At 40.1% G+C, this 20,190-nt stretch overlaps 1 protein-coding gene across 4 annotated transcripts in view; it reads right to left on the reverse strand.

The window, feature by feature from the left end:
- FRMD3 (FERM domain containing 3) overlaps positions 1-20,190 on the reverse strand; it is a 293,594-nt gene that overhangs the window by 53,775 nt on the left and 219,629 nt on the right. For all 4 annotated transcript variants that reach the window (XM_025359403.1, XM_025359405.1, XM_025359402.1 and 1 more), the window contains 4 exons: positions 6,932-7,019; positions 5,239-5,327; positions 3,843-3,906; positions 2,895-2,983 (listed from right to left, as the gene is read on the reverse strand). In XM_025359403.1, the coding sequence (XP_025215188.1) occupies positions 2,895-2,983; positions 3,843-3,906; positions 5,239-5,327; positions 6,932-7,019 (330 nt within the window). The remainder of the gene's footprint in view (positions 1-2,894; positions 2,984-3,842; positions 3,907-5,238; positions 5,328-6,931; positions 7,020-20,190) is intronic.

Raw genomic sequence — 20,190 nt, forward strand, 5'->3', positions numbered from 1 at the left:
ACAGGAACCATGCCTTATCAATCTGAGCTAGTAAACATGTTTTCAGTGCCTGAGATCTTCAGGAAAGAAAAAGACAAGCAGAACCTAGTTCCTGCCCTCAGAGAGTTCAAATCAATTACAGAACTGACATGCTGGTATGCAAAAATCTACAATCCAAAAGAAATCTTGGAGAAAGGAACAAGCGAGAGTGATTCCTCAGTGAGTATATAGCTTCCTTTTGGCATTGATGAAAATATTTGGAAATAGATAGAAATGATGGTTGGACAACATTTTAAACATACTCTGCCACTGAACTGTACACTTTAAAATAATTAATTTTATGTTACGTGACTTTAACCTAAATAAAAACAATGAATACAGGTTAAAAAAATAGAGCTCAGATCCAGTACAGATACACAGTACAGATATATAAAATTCTATAATAAAATTATGTTATGATAGATGTTGTTTTTGCCATGTTTCTTCACTCCATTTATTAATTCCCTCATATGCAAGAAAATATTCACTGAAAATAACCAACTGAACATCTCTAAGTTATCCTTTGACAGGAAACAGATGGTTTCATTCAAGAAAGAACAGAAGAGTTCCAAAAGCTTAGGCACTGAAAACCATGTGTCAGGTCCTCTAAAAACTGAATATAGGGTTACGCTATGATCCAGCAGTTCCATTCTAGGTATATGCCCAAGAGAACTGTCCACGCAAAAACTCATATCCAATGCTCGTAGCAGCATTACTCATAGTAGCTAATAAGAGGGAACAACCCCAGTGAGCATCAACTGATGAATGGATAAACCAAATGTGGTCTATCGAAACAATGCAGTATCATTCAATCATAAAAAGAAATGAAGTACTGAGACATGCTACAATATGGGTGAACTTTGGAGACATTCTGTGACACAGGCACAAAAGGCCACATCGTTTATGATTCCACTTATACACAATGTTTATAATAGGTAAATCCATAAAAACAGAAAGTAGATTAGTGGTTGCCAGGGGCAGGGTGGAGGAGGAAATGGGAAATGACTGCTAATTGGCATAAGGTTTATTTTGTGAAGGATAAAAATATTCTGGAATTAGATAGTGATAATGGCTATATCACTTTGCGAATTACACTAAAAACCACAAAACTGTATACTTTAAAAGGGTAAATTTTATGGCATGTAAATTAGATTTCCATTTTAAAAATATTTTTTTAAAAACAAAATAAAAAAACACTAAGGCTCCAACTAAAGACTGAGAATGTCAAACCCTCTGTGTTTCCCTCTCTGAACTCTCATGTGGGTGAAAGCTTCTAGACATGCAGATTTTCCAAAGGCCAAATGATCTCCTTCCTTATCAGTCCCCAAACATGCAGGAGGCACACAAAGACCTTGAGGTGGTGGTGGTCACAGGAAGGTCCACTGGTACACATCACCTTGTCCAGTCATTCCTAGTACAGCATTTTGTGTATCATCTCACCCAGTGGTGTTCAAATTATGCTCCTGGGTTTTCCCAGGGCTGATGGGTTTCCTGGGATATGGGGATGTCAGTGCTAAACCTAGGAAAGGCATAGGTAACCTGGACAACTGGTCACCCCAGCTCCTGAAGAGCAATGAACAATGGACAAAGAGTCTGCAATCTCCAATCCCAACCAAGGCCCCATCGACCACTGCAACTTCTCTTTTCATCTCCTTTACATGCTGGGCTTTTCCTACACTTCAGATTAAGGAAAAGTATTCTGCGGCTGAAACTTGTTTCAAAATCATTATCCAAGCCATCATTCTCCCGATGGTTCTCATCAGCCAAAGCCCAGAGATAGCATTTTCAGGGAGATGACTCTAATCAGTAAGACAGAATCTCACTGTAAGGGGCAGGGAGACTGATCAAAGTCTCCCAGTCATCCAGGGAGACCCCTGGATGAGGTCCAGGGCTGTACAGTGCTGATGGCCTGAGCAGGGCTGGACTAGGTTCTTAGTTGCATCCACTACCACTGCCTTTCCAGTCAGCAAGTGTCTCTCAGAGGAGAAGGTGTAACTCCATGGACAGACCTCAGTTTCAACTTATTTTGAAACCCAAGAGCTTTACAGATGGTTTCTGAAGTCTTGTCCAGCACCTACTTTCTATGATCCTAGGCTCTGACAGCATTCCACCCATAAACCTTCGGCTCTGTTTTCAATACACTGAAGCCTTCTTACTATGAACACAGGTGACTCTCTGCCAGAGGTCTCTGTTTCTGGTTGTGAAAGCACGTCCAACCCATACTCAGAGTAAGCCAGAAATATCAGAGAGTATTAATTCTGGCCCCCAAAGCAGCCTTCAACCAAAATAAATGGGGAATTTGTAGATATAACAGCCCCACCTCTTTACCCATCAGCAGGAGAACTGTGAGGCATATTACACCATGTCCTAGAGTTCCTAAGAAGATCTGAGTCATTGTCCACGGTAGTGACCTGCTCAATAATGCATCTTATGTTGCTTCCCCATCTCACCCACCTCCCGCCACTCCCCTACTGGTATGTCCATTGATTACATCCCAAATAAGCTACTTGCACCAAACTCTATCTCAAGGTCTGCTTTGTGGGGGTGGGGGAAGGAGGGCAACCAAAAATTGATCCTGTGACACATTTTGTGGAAACAGCTATTTGAAATGCCCACACACACACACACACACACGCACACACACAGTGGTCCACAGCCATTCCATAGCAAACATCCAACACAGAGCTCAGGACTTGGTCAGGCCAACAAGCCGACAATCACTGGGAGTCACCCTGAACAATGCACGAAATTTTAATTTACTTAAATATAATTTTTAAAACTGTATTAAAAGAAATAAATATGCAGCCATTTGCAAAATATAAAGAATTCCATGGGTGCTTTTAAAAGCTGTAATTAAGTGAATAAAAGCCACTTACTTATAAAAGGCCTGGTTTTCCACTCCACACTTCCAAAGATGTTTGCAGGCAGCTGGTGTTGAAGTATGGAACGCCAACATGGCTTTTTTCTAATTAAAAAATAACAAAACAAGAAAAGGCATGTAAAACACCACTTACACTTTCCATGGGTTTTTTTTTTTTTTTTTTTTTTCAGGTGTTTACCTCTTTGTATCCTGTCTCCTATCACACAGACTTGAAGTAACTTAACATACTGCTGTGTTCTTTACAGTGTCGTTAACATGGTATTTACTCCTCCCTCACCCTTTGCAGGTATCACTAATGTATTTAGGACCTGTTTCTGATCAGAATCAGCCTCACAGTGCTTCTCAACACTCCGGGCATCATATACCTCTCTGTCACACTGGAATTAGCCTAAAAACGTATTTGCCTAACTAGTACTTGGGTTGATAACTAATGACAAGAAAACTTGCAAATTTCTAGAGCTAGCTCTGAGGCTTAATATTTTGTTAATGGTCTCCCCACAAATGCATTCCCTGGTGAACCCACAACCTGTATCTAGTAACTCCCTTGTTTTAAGACTCTCTGAATGAATAGGCTCTGTTTATAACACTCTAATGAGCACTGGTTGTTGATATTTAGCTTTGTAACTATTCTTTATTTGTTTCATATGTCTGTATCTTGGCAAGAAGAGGTAGGGAGAGGGTCCATCTTTTATTTCCAAAGTCTATCCCAGTCTGTTTTGTACACAGGGGTGTACAATCAGCATTGCTCACTGACTTTACTGCTCAATGTACAAGCCCAGTACTCATTTGTTTGCCTCTAAAATATTTTCAGCATAAGCTTTCATTATCATCAAACACTTCAAAGTCATGGTCTTTGTTGACTACAATACTAATGGCATATTTTATTCCTGAATCTCTCTCATGCACACACAATAACAGACAGTTAAAAAAAGCAGCATCTGACCTCCTTCTGGGTGCCGATCACATAAAATGTCTTCCCTTCAAACTTCAATTTGCAGACATCTGGCCTAAGAAAAGAAAATCTCTGGGTAAGAAGAAAAAAAGTGGCAGCTAACCAAGGTACCTGGGTTTCCCATAGGAATCTGACTGACTCAAAAATGCCAGGCAGACTGCAGTGAAACAAGATATAATCTTATCATTGGTGAAGGTCTAATGGGCAGCGAAAAGCCCTGAGTAAATTATACGGCAATTCTCTTTCCGAGAGAGGATCCGCACACAGCTCAGAATTATTTATTCTATTATTTACAGTCAGGCTGCATCTTTCTTCCAAGAAGTTCTAGTGTTCGTTAACATTAATGACCAGAACAATATTAATTGCCCCGCCCACTTAGCAAGGTGGGAAGAACGTGCTGATTTCAGATTCAGTTCATGAAATGACGTGGATTCACAGTATCTGACTTTCTCCTCCCTCTGCATCCATTTCCAAGAAGCAAATCCACTGCGCTGCAAAATGTTCATTCCTGTTTTCCCTGTTTACAGAAGAACTGTGTTCTTATATATTGGAGTTCCCATTCTTTTCAGCAAAGACTGGTTTAAATAGAAACATGTGACCCAATTCTGTCCCATTAGATATACAGGAGGTCTCCTACAGGGCTTCTGAAAAATTCTCCTTGTTTGAAAAGGAGACACATGGAAGTGGCTGCTCTCCTCCAGGCTCTGGGCGTTGCCGTGGGGAGATGTGCAGGCCAGTTGCACGCATGCCCATCTCAGGAGCGGAAGCCTCAGGACCAATGCGCCTGCCCAAGGATGGCAGAGGAAAAAAAAAAAAGAGAGACCTAAATCCTTTCCGGCATTTAAGTTAACAGACCGTGGAACTGCTCCACGTTTGCTTTGTGGGATGATTAGTCCTCCTATTTGTAAGCCATCATGAGTAGACATTCCTGCTACCTTTTGCCAAAAGCATCTTCATGGATACACTGGATCACAAAGGGTAAGTTTGCACCCAGGATTCAACAGAGGAGGAGAGTGGAAAGAAGTGAGTTGGGGAGAGTGGATCCTGAGTTGTTCATGGGAACTCAAACCTTTACCCTGCCCTGACCCATCCGTGTGCCCCCCTTAGCCACAGCAGTAGAAGCTACTGGTGAGGAAATACTGGATACCTTCTCTTCTCTTCGAAGGCAGAGCCCCTGAGCCCATGCCTCCTAAGTTGACTCCTCAGCTTGGCATTTCCAAGTCCCCACCAAAGGCAACCTAGATGTTACATCGCTTTATGATGAAGCTCCAAGGCAAGGAAATGAATACCAGGCATTCTACCCGATGCTTGCCCAAGAAGCCAAGGAGGGGACAGAGGAATCAAGATTAAGAAAAACGGAAAGTCAGTTTTCCAAAGAGGCACTCACCATTTTATCAAATGGATTCTCTTATTTCCCTGGAATACCACAAAGCCTGCAGCTGTGAATCCTAAAAATGTTGTTGTGCCTGTTGAATCCTGGGAAAAAGATAGAAAAATCTGTTTAGACTGAGGAAAATAAAATAAATGATAACCAATATACTCATTCCTCCTCACCCTAGGTTGAGACTAATTGCAATGATTATAGCGATAAACTGAGTTTCTGAGATGGAACTTCTAAGAGCAAGCCGTTCAAAGTCTGGGTGAAGTCCAGCAATATGTAGCTTTTCCCTTTGAGGAGTGGACCTTCTGCCCTCTAGGAACCTCCTGGAAAAATATAAGTTAGTCCCAAATCACTATGTCTACTTCCAAGTGTCTTCTGGGGCTGCCTGTGTTCCAGGTCTGCTTTGTCATGTGAGCAAACTGTTCCTGGTTGCCATTCGCACTCTAACGTGATGAAACCAAAGCCCTGAGAATCGAATTTTCTGGAAATTTCAGTATAAAAGTATCTCCAGAAAAGCTTACTGTGCTTCCAGCCTAGACCAGGAAAACTAAGCATCTCGTAGATAAGTGAAGGCAAAGGAATAACAACACAAAGATCAAGTCAGTCTCCAAGAAATAAATAAAATAGAGTTCAAATTTCTGCGTAAAAGTCAATTCACTAAAATGAATAAACTGATTAATACCATTCTAGGAAAGAGCTGCTGGTAAATATTCCAACACATTTGTGTAGGCAGAACAAGAGGATGTAAATGCCAGTATGGACAAGTAACCCCGACTCTCCGCCTTGGCTACACATTGGAAACACCTGGAAAGCCTGGTCTCCACCCCTGGCAGATCCTGATATAATTGGTGTGGGATCTGTTCCGGCCAGCAGGTGCTCATGAAGCTCTCCAGGTGCTTCTAATGAGCAGCCCAAGCTGAGACCTATAGGACTAATGCTTTACCAAATATCAGGCAGTCCAATCCGGGTAAAGAAATATGCCACTAAAACTCCAGAACTTATCTTTAAGAGCCTAACTGATAAAATGCTTAGTTTAGGATTAGGACTACTGTCTGGCTGATGCATAGTCTAATATATGGAAAGAACATTGCTTCAGTGAAACATTTATGGAAAATTTATCCATAAGTATCTCCTTGGGAACTTGATTAAAAAGGCAGATTCCCCAGTTGTACCCCCAGAATTCTGATTTAGTTGCGCTGGGGGGAGGCCCAGGAGATTCTGATGTAAGTAGTCTGTGTTTCATCCTTGAGAGAAACACTATCAAATATGAGTAAAGGAAAAAATAAAAACGAGTGTTCCTAATGCCAAAATGCAACTTGAAATCTTTCTTTTTTTTCCTTCCACTTTCCCATTTTTAAAGACTGCATTCTTGCTGGCAATGGCCTTGAAAGTAAATGTGTCAGGAGCCTGTAACTCCTCAGGGGCCAAACCATCTATTTGATGAGTGAATCCATGGATGTTAATTTAGGAAAATGTGGCTACCACATAGCAATCAATGAACAATTGGAAGACTCCGGCGGAGAAAATCAGCTGCCAAAACAGGTAACAGCAGCCCACTGTTGTCCCTTCCAATGAGGGACCGTGGGCCAGGCTGTGGGAAAGATTTAACAAGGCTCTGCCAGGCCTGTGCACAGATAAACTCTCTCTTTTATTTTGCAAAACAACCATTATATGGTGACCTGCTCTGAGGGGCAGTTACCTTGCAAGGGTGAGGATCCACCCCGTAGGTTTCCAAAGTGTGAGCTTTCAGGAGCAAGTTAAATTCAGCAACTGGTGGGCTCTGCCCCCTAAAATCACACAAGAAAAGTTAAGGAAGTTAAAATGGAAAAGATTAGAAACATAGAATCCCTTCATTCAGTAAAGTATGGCGGTCTAAGCTAAATAAGGAGAAAAACCCTTACATAAATAGGAATCAGTAAGACTGATCATTATTTCTCACCACAAGGAGTCCTTTGCTAAGGAAGCCGAGCTTGTGTTCTCTAGCTAATTGTTCCATAACAAACCCATACACACTCTGAGCACTCCAGTGACCCGTACAGTTAATCAAGTTATCAAGTTACCAATAAGTAGGCCCTTGCAAATTCAATCTTAATATGAAACAAAACTCATCATCTGTTCTTTCTGATAATTAAAAACATTATCCAGGGTAAATGGCATGCCTTCTTGCTCAGGGAAAACAAAATGCACAATCCTGTTACCCCATCAACAAGCCTAAACAGAGCCATCAGGGCCAAAAGAATTGTCAACCATCCCACAGAGAGCTCTGGATTTCAAAGGAAATCTCAACCACTAGTCCTAGCACTGTCCTGCAAAGTAGTAAACAAGGTCTTGGCCTCAGGGAGAAAAGGCCTACAAATATAGATGACCGTGAAGCCCTTTCAGGGCCAGCATCTAAACAAAGATTACGCAACATTTCAAAGACCCCACTTTGACTAATATTAATATCCCACAAGTATTTTAGAGAATCTCAATCACTCCCCAAGGATAATTATGTCATTCTAGCAACCAAGCAGCATTTGCTAAAGAAAACAACAGGAATTCATTTTATTTTCAAAATGTAAAATTATATTACAGTATTAAATCTATCTCCACTTAATTCCCTTCCCAGAGATGGATTCCCCCACTCCACCCCCTCAAGATAGCAAAGAGTCATCATGCCTCTAAATCAAAACAGTATCCCATCTACTTTCTTCCTAGAGCCCTTCACAATCTCTTTACCTTTAGTGCACTGGAGTTACACTGATGTCTGAAGTCACTGTGGTATGTCTAGGGAGCATCTTTATTTATTCATCATGAGCAGCACAGCGTAGATCCTTTTAAGCCAACAATGCATTTCTTTCTTTGACTATTTCATTCTTTTCTTCCCTTCCCCACTTCCTCCACCACTCTCTCTCACTACCACTGTCTCTCTTATCTCCTTTAAGAGGCCCTAATAAAAGGGTCTTGAAACTCCTAGGTCTATCTTCCATGTCTTTTAATCTTTGTTTAATTCTTTATATATCTGTCTTTTGGTAGTATGCTCTGAATTATTTCTTTTTTTTTTGATACGGAGTCTCGCTCTGTCGCCCAGGCTGGAGTGCAGTGGCCGGATCTCAGCTCACTGCAAGCTCCGCCTCCCGGGTTTACACCATTCTCCTGCCTCAGCCTCCTGAGTAGCTGGGACTACAGGTGCCCGCCACCTCGCCCAGCTAGTTATTTGTATTTTTTAGTAGAGACGGGGTTTCACCATATTAGCCAGGATGGTCTCGATCTCCTGACCTCGTGATCCGCCCGTCTCGGCCTCCCAAAGTGCTGGGATTACAGGCTTGAGCCACCGCGCCTGGCCCTGAATTATTTCTTTTTTTTTTTTTTAAATTTATTTATTATTATTATACTTTAAGTTGTAGGGTACATGTGCATAACGTGCAGGTTTGTTACATATGTATACTTGTGCCATGTTGGTCTGCTGCACCCATCAACTCGTCATTTACATCAGGTATAACTCCCAATGCAATCCCTCCCCCCTCCCCCCTCCCTGAATTATTTCTTAATTCAAACATCCAGCCTGCTAATTTATTCTTCAGCTGTGCACATTCTGTGCACATTCTGCTGCTTCATTTCCAATGTAATATCTATGTGCATCTTGAAACAGCAGTCTGTTCTCAGCTCATGATCATGAATTCCTCTTATCCCTCTGAGGGTACCACTCATTTCTATTAAGGTCCAATCTTGTTGGCTGCATTAATGCTGCTTTCTTGGTGAAGGTCATTTTGTATGCTGACTCAGAGTCTCTAATTCGTGGAGCTGATGTTTCCTTAAGTGTTTGGCGATTCCTGTTGGAATAGCAGGAATTTGCTATTATATTTTTTAATAATATTTGATGTATTTGATGTATCAGCCTCCAGAGGTATTTGACATATTTGATGTATCAGCCTCCAGAGGTTGAGGGAAGAGTGGGATGTGCCATGTGGAAGAGCATGTGATATGATTTGGATTTGTGTCCCCACCCAAATCTCATGTCGAATTGTAATCCCCAATGTTGGAGAAGGGGCCTGGTGGGAGGTGATTGGATCATGGGGGCAGATTTCTCCCTTGCTGTTCTCGGGATAGTGAGTCCTTACAAGATCTGGTTGTTTACAAGTGTGAAGCACCTCCCCCTGCTCTCTCTTCCTCAGGCTCCAGCCACATAAGATATGCCTCCTTCCTCTTTGCCTTCCGCCATGTTTGTAAGTTTCCTGAGGCCTCTTCAGCCATGCTTCTTGTTCAGCCTGTGGTACTGTGAGCCAATTAAACCTCTTAATTGCCCAGTCTCAGGTAGTTCTTTATAGCAACACAAGAACAACTAATGCAGCATGTATCAGTAACTTGATTTGGGGCCAAAGCTTCTAGTTCTAGGCACACACACAGGGTACCTTCCCCTTAAGCCTGCTGCTGCCCATGACTCAGCACAAAGCAACCAGAGGGAGGGGTCAAAGTTGTCCACTTGCTTCAAATGTAGTTGCCCACTCACTGTGTTGGCTGTTGTGTGTATTCCTGGAAGCACCCAGAACCACTGCTATTCTATGTCTGTGTTTGGCCTGGATCCCTTCTGTTTCCTGTCTTCCAGAGATATTGCAGGATTTCTGATCCAACAATGATATTTTCTTCTATTCCTTTTCTAATGCTTTTCTTGTTATCCATAAGGACTCAGTGAAGGAAGGGAAGATTGCCATAGATGCCACCTTTTTCTTTTTTCTATTTTTTTTTTTTTTTTTTTTTTTGAGACAGAGTCTCCCTCTGTTGCCCAGGTTGGAGTGCAGTGGCATGATCTGGGCTCACTGCAACCTCTGCCTCCCAGGTTCAAATGATTCTCCTGCCTCAGCCTCCCGAGTAGCTGGGATTACTGACGCCCACAACCACTACTGGTTAATTTTTGTTTTTAGTAGAGATGGGGTTTCACCATGTTGGCCAGGCTGGTCTTGAAGTCCTGAGCTCAAGGAATCCACCTGCCTCAGCCTCCCAGAGTGCTGGGATTGCAGGTATGAGCCCCCTCACCCAGCCACCGTCCTCTTTTATTAGAAAAGATCATTTGTAAAGCCATCTACAGAGTAGTTCTGAGGGATTAAGTCAAATTTGTGCTTTAGGAAAATGAAGTCTAAAGCTTTTCAAGATTTCCTTATTCATTTTAGTGTTCTGAAATTTCACTATGATATATGTACATAGAGAATATCTTTATGTATTCATCCCAGTCAGTACTTATGGGCCCTTTCGATCCAGCAATTACTATCTCGGGCCATTTCTTTGATTTGTTTCTTTTCAAGACATAGTCATTATAATTTTTTTCCTTTTGATAAAGTAACAATGGACTCAGGAAAATTAACAACTATATTGACAGGGATGGGAAAAGAGATTTCTGGAAGGTTTTCTTAATCCATATGGCATTTCTCTCTCCATCTCTCTCTTAAGTTTTTGAAGTAATATCTTACTCTCCACCAACAAATAAACCATACAGAAAATTATTGAAGTCAGGCTGGGTGCAGTGGCTCATGCCTGTTATCCCAACACTTTGGGAGGCTAAGGTGGGAGGATCACTTGAGCCCAGAAGTTCAAAACAAGCCTGGCAACGTAGCAAGGTTTCTTCTAAAAAAAATTTTTTTAATCAGCCAGATATGGTGGCACTATGATTATGCCACTGTCCTTCAGCCTGGGTGGCAGAGCAAGAAAGATCCTGCCTTAAAAGAAAATAAAAAATAAAAATAAAAATAAAAAAATTATTGAATTCACATATTATTGAGCTCTCTTTCTCTCATGCATACACACACACATATACACACACACAGTCATTTGTATACTCATCTCACCTTCCCAACTAGGGACAAAGCAGTCAAAATACCCAGCATGTCACTAAGCAACAACCCACTCTTCTGGCCCTCAATGCAGAACTTCACCCTAATGACCCAGACCAAGACCAAAGTGAACCAGGACCAGAGCCAAAGCAGCCCTGTGCCTCCCATAGCCTTGGGCAATCAGCTTTGCTCCGCGGTGATCCTCCCAGTTTACTTGAAAGGCCCTCATTCTCCCACCCACTAGTAAGTACTCCTCTGATCTACAGAGCTAGCCATTCTCATTATTCATTGAACTGTCACCACCTTTTTAAAAGCTACATGTTGTCTATTCATAAAATTCAAGTTCGTTTTTAAAGCATACCCTCTTCAATATAGGAACAAGATAATTGTGGAAGGTTATCATTTGGATGTTCACTTTGAAAAGTGAATAATTTTTCCTTGCCTAGGTGGTCTCTTTCTGACCACTTACCTGTCGTTCCTAAATCTGATGAGCATCTAATTTCCAATCACAGCCAATCCCAGATGGCAGCAGGGTACCAGTGCCACACAGCCCCTGAGGACAACCCCTTAAACTCAAGGACCTCTGTTCATCAGGAGATACCAGCCAGGGAGGAAAAAGGCAAGCTACAGTATGGGAAAAGCTGTCAGCAACACGTAGAACCAAAGAAGGACACCTATCTGGAATATTTTTTAAACTCCTGTAAATCAATAAAGAGCAACAAAATGTATTTCAAAACCAGTAACCACGCCCCCAACCTCACACAATAGGCAAAAGACTTAATAGGCACTTACCAAATAGGACATCTAACTAGCCAATAACTACATGAAAATGTGCTTAGCTTCTTATGATCAAGAAAAGGTAAATTATTTTAATTTTTAATGTCTATTTTCTATATATTTAGGAGGCACAAGTGATTTCCTATTTGCATATATTGCATAGTGGTAAAAGCTGGGCTTTTAGTGCAACCATTACCCAAATAGTGAACATTGTACCCAATACGTAATTTTTCAACCCTCACCTCCTCCCACCATCCCATATCTTGTAGTTTCCAATGTCTATTACTGTCCTCTATATGCCCATGTGTATTCACTGTTTAGTTCCTACTTACAAGCGAGAACATGCAGTATTTGCCTCTTCTGTTTCTGAGTTATTTCATTAAGAATAATAGCCTCTGGTTCTATCCATGTTACTGCAAAAGACATGATTTCATTCTTTTTATGGATCAATAATATTCCATGCTATATATATTATATATAATGCGTGTATATATATATTATATATAGCATGGAATACTATTATATATTATATGGAATAGATATATAATGTGGAATAATATTGTATATATAATATATAAATGTGAGATATATATAAATATATATATAAATGTGAGATATATATATATATGACATATATATATGTCTCTCTCTCTCTCACATTTTCCTTGTCCAGTTCCCCATTGATGGACACTTAGCTGATTCCATATATTTGCCATTGTGAATACTGCTGTAATAAACATATGAGTGCTGGTATCTTTTTGATATGATGATTTCTTTTCCTTTGGGTAGATACATATACACAAAGGGAAAATAGTGAGATTGCTGGATCAAATAGTAGTTCTATTTTTAGTTCTTTGAGAAATCTCCACACTGTTCCCCCCAAAAATTGTTTTAATTTACATTCCTACCAACATGTTATAAGTGTTTTCTTTTCTCTGCATCCTTGAAAACATCTGTTGTTTTTTGACTTTTTAATAATAGCCTTTCTGACTGGTGTAAGGTGGTCTCTCTTTGTGGTTTTAATTTGCACTTCTCTGATGTTTAGTGATGTTGAGCATTTTTTGGCCACTTGGATGTCTTCTTTTGAAAAATGGCTTTTCATGTCCTTTGCTTGTTTTTTAAGGGGGGTTGTTTTTTCTTGTTGAGCTGTTTAAGTTCCATGTAAATTCCAGATATTAGCCCTTTGTCAGACCCATAGTTTGCAAGTATTTTTTCCCATTCTGTAGGTTGTCTGTTTACTCTGTTATTTCTTTTGCTGTGCAGAAGCTTTTTAGTTTAATTATGTCCCATTTGCCCATTTTTGTTTTGTTGCATTTTAGTTTAATTAAGTCCTATGTGCCTGTTTTTGTTTTGTTACATTTTAGTTAGAGGAATTGGTTACAAATTATTTGGCCAATGTCCAGAAGAGTTTTTCCTAGGTATTCTTCTAGGATTTTTATAGTTCAAGGTCTTATGTTTAGGTCTTTAATCCATCTTAATTTTTGTTTATGGAGAGATGTATGGGTCCAGTTTCACTCTTCTGCATGAAACTATCAAATTTCCCAGGACTATTTATTTATTTTTTTATTTAGATGGAGTCTTGCTCTGTCACCCAGGCTGGAGTGCAGTGGCATGATCTTGGCTCACTGCAACTTCCGCCTCCCAGGTTCAAGGGATTCTCCTGCCTCAGCCTCCTGAGTAGCTGGTGGGATTACAGGCACATGCCACCAGGTCCAGCTAATTTTTGTACTTTTAGTAAAGATGGGGTTTCACCATGTTGGTCATGCTGGTCTTGAACTCCTGACCTCAAGTGACCATGTGTTGTGGGAGCAACCCAGTGGGAGATGATTGAATCATGGGGGCGGGTCTTTCCCTTGCTGTTCTCATGATAGTGAATGGGTTGCACGAGATCTGATGGTTTTAAAAACGAGAGTTTCTCTGCACAAGCTCTCTCTTTGCCTGCTGCCATCCATGTAAGATGTGACTTGCTCCTCCTTGCCTTCCACCATAATTATGAGCTCTCCCAAGCAATGTAGAACTGTAAGTCCAATAAACTTCTTTCTTTTATAAATTGCCCAGTCTTGGATGTGTCTTTATCAGCAGCATGAAAATTGACTAATACAGTGTATAATAATACTACCAATTTCTGCATATATATTTTGTATTCTGAAACTTTACTAAATTCATTTATCAAATCTAGGAATCTTTTGGTAGAGATTTTAGGGTTTTCTAGATAGAAACCACACCATCACCAAACAGGGATAATTTGACTTCCTTTTTTCCAACTTGGATGTCTTTTCTTTCTCTAGCCTGATTGCTCTAGCAAGGACTTCCAGTACTATGTTGAAAAAGAGTGATGAAAGTGGCCATCTTTGTCTTGTTCCAGTTCTTGGAGGGAATGCTTTGAACTTTATCCTATTAAATATGATGTTGGCTGTGGGTTTGTCATATATTGCCTTGATTATTTTAAGATATGTTCCTTCTATGTCTGGGTTGTTGAGGATTTTCTCATGAAGAGATGCTGAAGTTTATCAAACACTTTTTCTTCATCTATTGAGGTGATCATGTGGTTTTTGTCCTTAATTCTGTATGTGATGTATCACATTTATGGATTTATGTATATTGAACCATCATTGCATCCCTGGGATAAATCCCACCTGATCATGGTGTATTTTCTTTTTATGTGTTGTTGGATCTGATTTGCTCGTATTTTGTTGAAGATTTTTGCATTTATGTTCATCAGGGATATTTATCTATAATTTTCTTTTTTGTTGTGTCCTTCTCTGTTTTGGGTATCAGGGTGATACTGGCCTTGCAGAATGAGTTAAGGAGAAGTCTCTCATCTTCTATTTTTTGGAACAGTTTCAGGAAGATTGGTATTAGTTCTTCCTTGCATGTTTTCTAGAATTCAGCTGTGAATCCATCTGGTCCTGGATGGATGTTGTTTGGTTGTTGTTGTTGTTATAGTTGTTGAGAGATTTTTTTTTTTTATTACTGACTCAGTCTCACTACTCATTGTTGGCCAGTTCAGAAGTTTTATTTCTTCCTGGTTCAATCTCGTGAGGCTGAAATTTATTCATTTCCTCTAGTTTTTCTGGTTTGTGAGTATACAGCTGTTCATAACAGTCCCTGATGATCTTTTGTGTTTCTGTGGTATCAGTTGTAATGTCTCCTTTTTCACTTCTGATTGTGTTAGTTGGATCTTCTCCTTTTCTTGGTTAGTCTAGATAATGGTTTATCAATTTTGTTTATCTTTTCTCAAAAACAAAAGAACCAACTTTTTGTTTGGTTGATCTTTTGTAATGTTTTGTCTCCATTTCGTTCTGCTCTGATCTTTGTTATTTCTTCTGCTAAGTGTGTGTTTTGTTTGTGCTTGTTTTTCTAGTTACTTGAGGTACGATGTTAGGTTAGTGATCTTTCTACTTTTATGATGTAGGCGTTTAATGCTATAAATTTCCCTCTTAGCAATGCTTTTGCTGTATTCCACAGGTTTTGTTATATTGTGTTTTCATTTTCATTAATTTCATCAAAATTTTAAAATTTATCTCAATTTCCTTATTGATCCAGTGATCATTCAGGAATATGCTGTTTAATTTCCATGTATTTGTATAGTTTCAAGCATTCCTCTTGGTACGGATTTCTAGCTTTATTTTGCTGTGGTCTGGGAAGACATTTAATACAATTTCAATTTTTTAAAAATTTGTTAAGACATTTTCTGTGGACTACTATATAGTCTATCTTGGAGATTTTTCCATGTACTGATGAAAAGAATGTATTTCCTGTAGCTATTGGGTAGAATGTTCTGTAAATGTCTAAGTCTACATGGTCTAAAGTCCAACTTCAGTTCAATGTTTCTTTGTTAATATTCTGTCTTGATGATCTGTCTAGTACTGTGAGTGGGGTGTTGACCTTCCCACTATTATTGTATTTCTGTCTGTCTCTTTCTTTAGGTCTAGTAATATTTGTTTTTTGAATGGGTGTGCACTGATTTGGGGAGCATATATATCTAGAATTGTTATATCCTCTTGAGTTTCGGTCCACTTGAGTCTTTATCTCACAGCAGCCCCTAGCAGGGCAGTGGGTATTGTCCTGGGTATGCAAAAGAGAGCCTTGTCCCTCCTCAAGTGGACAGTGGTTGCAGCCATGACAACTTGAACTCGGCTCACGGTGGAGTGCAGCCCAGTGTTAAACTCTCTACATGACACCTAAGACTTATGATCAGGGACAGCAGAGCCCTTCCCAGGCAGGAAGTATGGACAAGAAGCTGTGGAGAGTGTGGTCCACTCACATCTCAGTCTCACAGCAGCCCACTGCAGGGTGGTAGGTATTGTCCTATATATGAGAGGAGAGCCTGGCTTCCCTGTCCCTCCTTGGCCAGGTGGCAACTGCAACCACATCAACCCGAACAGTCCAAAGTCAAATGGCAGTCCGTCATTAAACTCTCAAAATGGTGCCTTGGGCCTGGAAACAGAGAGGGTGGGATCTCTCCCAGGCAAGCAGTGTGGACAAGAAGCTGTGGAGAGTGCAGTCCACTCACATCTCAGTCTCAACAGCAGCTCACAACAAGGCAGTAGGGATCCTCCTAGGGGTATGTAGGAGCACCTGTTCTCCTCTACCCTCCTTGCAGCAGCTCAGCAGCAGCAACCACGTCTGTAGCTCTCCAGCATCTAGGCTCTCAAAATGTTTCCCAGCTGAGGCCACTGTAGGGTCAGATGCCTGTGGGATTCCATGTGGGTTCTCTTTCTGGAGGAATGTCTCTGTGCAATCCTTAGGCAGTTCCACATGTCAAGCCCAAGGCCCTAATGGGTCAAGAGTTTCTCCCATAGCCAAGATCATAAAAGCTGATCCCTGGAGGTTTCTTTCTTACTGTTTCCCCATGCCCAGGAACCTCTCCTGACTATTAGTCAGTTCCCAGCTGGGCAAGCTGCCTTGAACCCTCTCATTACTTCTAGTGCTTCCCATCTCCTCTCTGGTAAATCCCAGAAGTCTCTCCTAGACTATCTGTTTGAAATATATCTACTTATTATTCTGATTCCTCTCTGTGAAGGAGGTACATACTCCTATGTCTAGTTAGCTATGTTCTATGTTATTAGAAAATGCAAATTAAAACCACGAGAAACCACTAACATCTCCATCTGGTAGCTACAATTAAAAAGACTAACAAAAGCAAGCACTGGTAAGAATGTACAGCACAAGAAACCCTCATATACTTCTAGTGGAAATTTGGTAGAACTAATCTGGAAAACTCTTTAGCATTATCTACTAAAGTTGAACATGTTTACCCTGTAATACAGCAATTCCACTCATAGTTGTATATGCAACAGAAATTAGTGCACGTTGCACCAAGAAATACATAGAATTTTCATAGTAGTGTTATTTGTAATAGCAAAAATTAGAAAACAACTCAAATGTCTATCAACAGTAAAACGAATAGGCAATGGAATACTATACAGGCATGAAAATTGCTGACTTAAAGCTGCACACTACGAGATGAATGAATATCACAAAAATAACATTGAATAAAAGAAGTCAAATGCTACAGTTCAAATATTTGCCCCCTCCAAAACTCATGTTGAAACTTAATCACCAAAGTCATAGTATTAAGAGGTGAGGCTTTTAACTTTGCCTTCATGAATAGATTTAGTTTGCCATGCTCATGCCCGCTTCATGTGCTGCCTTGCACCACTTCAGGACTCTGCAGAGAGTTCCCAACAGCATGAAGGCCCTCAACAGATGCAGTCCCTAGACCTTAAACTTCCAAGCCTCCAGAACTGTAAAAAATAAATTTCTTTTCTTTATAAATTACCTAGCCTCTGGTATTCAGTCATAGCAAGACAAAACAGACTAAAATACCATATATAAATGGATATACACTGTATGATTCTATTTCTATGGCTTTCAAAAATGAGCAAAACAAAACTAGTGTGTTAAAACTCACTGGAAACCCTGGGAACTCTCACCTACTTGTTGGTGTGAACATAAAGTAGAGCAACCAAACCGCCATTTCCTAGAAAAGTTAAAGTGCAAACTCTGGCAAGTTCTAACTTAGGTTTGTACTTACACTAGGGAGTCCTATACATGCACCTTAGGAGAATTATTCAATAAACCCTAGTAACTCTGTCTGCAATAGCAAAAACCTGGAAGCAACCCAAATGTTCATCAACAGGAGAATGGATACATAAAACATGGGAAGTTCATATGATAAAAACTTAATTATACAGAAGTGAAAATAAAGACATATGGCTGTATGTATCAATGTGGAAGAATCTCATAAATATAATGTTCATAAGGAAAAAATGAGACATGAGAATACAGTGTGAGTCCATTTATATGAAAGTGAAAATAGGCAAAACTGAAGTAATACATCATTCACTGCTACATATGTATAAAGTAAATTTATAAAAGCAAAACAAGAGAATAAGCAACCTAAAATTCAGAAGAGTGTACCTATGGGAGGAGAGAGGGAGGTGGTCTGGGAGGGGCACATAGAAGACTTCAGAACAGCTGGTGATGTTCTCATTCACAAACAATGCCAGGGGATCATGGGTGTTTTTTCAATTATTCTTTAAATCATACAAATATTGTATATACTCTGCAAATGCTCTTTTACATATTAGACATTTTGTAATGATGAAAAGACATACAATTTCTGCTTTTTAAATAAAGAAATCATTGGATGAAATATTATGCAGTCCAAAAGGACCCCCAAACTAAAGGGTATTGATCAGGAGGATAACAGATACATATGCAGAGCTATCTTGTACTAAACTCTACAATTCCAAGCAGCATAACATTTTTTATATTGACAAGCATATGCATATTTTTACTTATCATTCAGAAAGTTAGAATCTTTATCTTCATTTTGTGGATGAGAGTTCTGATATCCAAAGAGAAAAATAACTTGCTCAAGGTTATTGCTCATGGTCAATTTGCATTTGCATCCTGCATTTGCCCTCACTAGCCATGTATGGGCAAATGCAGGATGCAAATGCAAGTTGACCTGGTTCTAAAGTGCTTGTCAGGGCTGGTGCCAACATCATCACCAATATCTTATGGTCAAGAGCCATCTGCCTGCTCGCCTGCATGCCATGGCATAAAATGACATGATTCCTATCCACCTCTTATGTTTTAAAAAAGCAAGGCAAATGGAACTGGAGGCCATTAATAACACAGAAACAGAAAGTCAAATACTACATCTTCTCATTGATAACTGGAAGCTAACTAATGTGTCACATGGACATGGAGTGTGGAATAATAGACATTGGAGACTCAGAGGGTGAGAGAGTGGGAGGGAGTGAAGGATGAGAAATTACTTCATGAGTACAACGTACAGTATTCCGGTGATGGTTACATGAAAAGCCCACACTTCACCACTATGCAATATATCTATGTAACAAAATGGCACTTGTACTTGCTAAATCTATTTTTAAATTTATTTATTTATTTAATTTGTTTATTTGAGACAGGGTCTCACTCCATCGCCTAGGCTGGAGTGCAATGATGCGCTCTCAGCTCACTGCAGACTCCACCTCCTAGACTCAAGTGATCCTCCCACCTCAGCCTCCTATAGCTAGGACTACAGGAGCATGCCACCATATCTGTCTAAGTTTTGTATTTTTTGTAGAGACGAGATTTCACCCTGTTGCCCAAGCTGGTCTGGAACCCTTGGGCTCAAGTGATCCCCCCACCTCAGCCTCCCAAAGTGCAAAGATTACAGGGGTGAGCCACTGCAACCCACCTAAAAGTTTCATTTAAATTGCAACTTTTTCAAATTCTAAACATTGCAACTTATCAATGATAAGGCAATTCATTTCAGGTGACTGATACTCAGATCTGATTAGAGAATAGTGATATCTCCATTTTAACCTGAAACTAAAACATGCAGGCCAAATCTGGAATGCCTGCCACCTGATTTTGTACAGCCCTCAAACTAAAAATGGGTTTTACATTCTTACATAGTTTAAATAAATCAAAAGAATAATATTTTGTGACTCATGACAATTACATGACATTCAAATTTCAGTGTCCATAAATAAAGTTTTATTGGAACATTGTCACGCCCACTTATCTGCATATTGTCTATGCATGCTGTCATGTTGCAACAGTAGTAGTTGCAATGAAGACTATACGTTTTACAAAGCCTAAAATATTTGCTAGTTGACCTGGTATAGAAAACGGTTTTCTGAACCCTGATCTGGGTCCAGTACACAGGAACATGAAACCACAGGAAGCCATGTCTATTTGATGCTAAAAAATGAAGGTGTTTCTGTAAAAAGAGTACCTACCTCTAAGAATTGTTGCAAAGATTAAGCCAGTAACAGATGTGAACCAGTCAGACTAGCGCCTAGCACACAGTATGTTCTGTCCTTGCCCTCAGACTACCTTGTGTTCCCTTGCT

The sequence above is a fragment of the Theropithecus gelada genome, chromosome 15, assembly GCF_003255815.1.
Source record: "Theropithecus gelada isolate Dixy chromosome 15, Tgel_1.0, whole genome shotgun sequence".
NCBI lineage: Eukaryota > Metazoa > Chordata > Mammalia > Primates > Cercopithecidae > Theropithecus > Theropithecus gelada.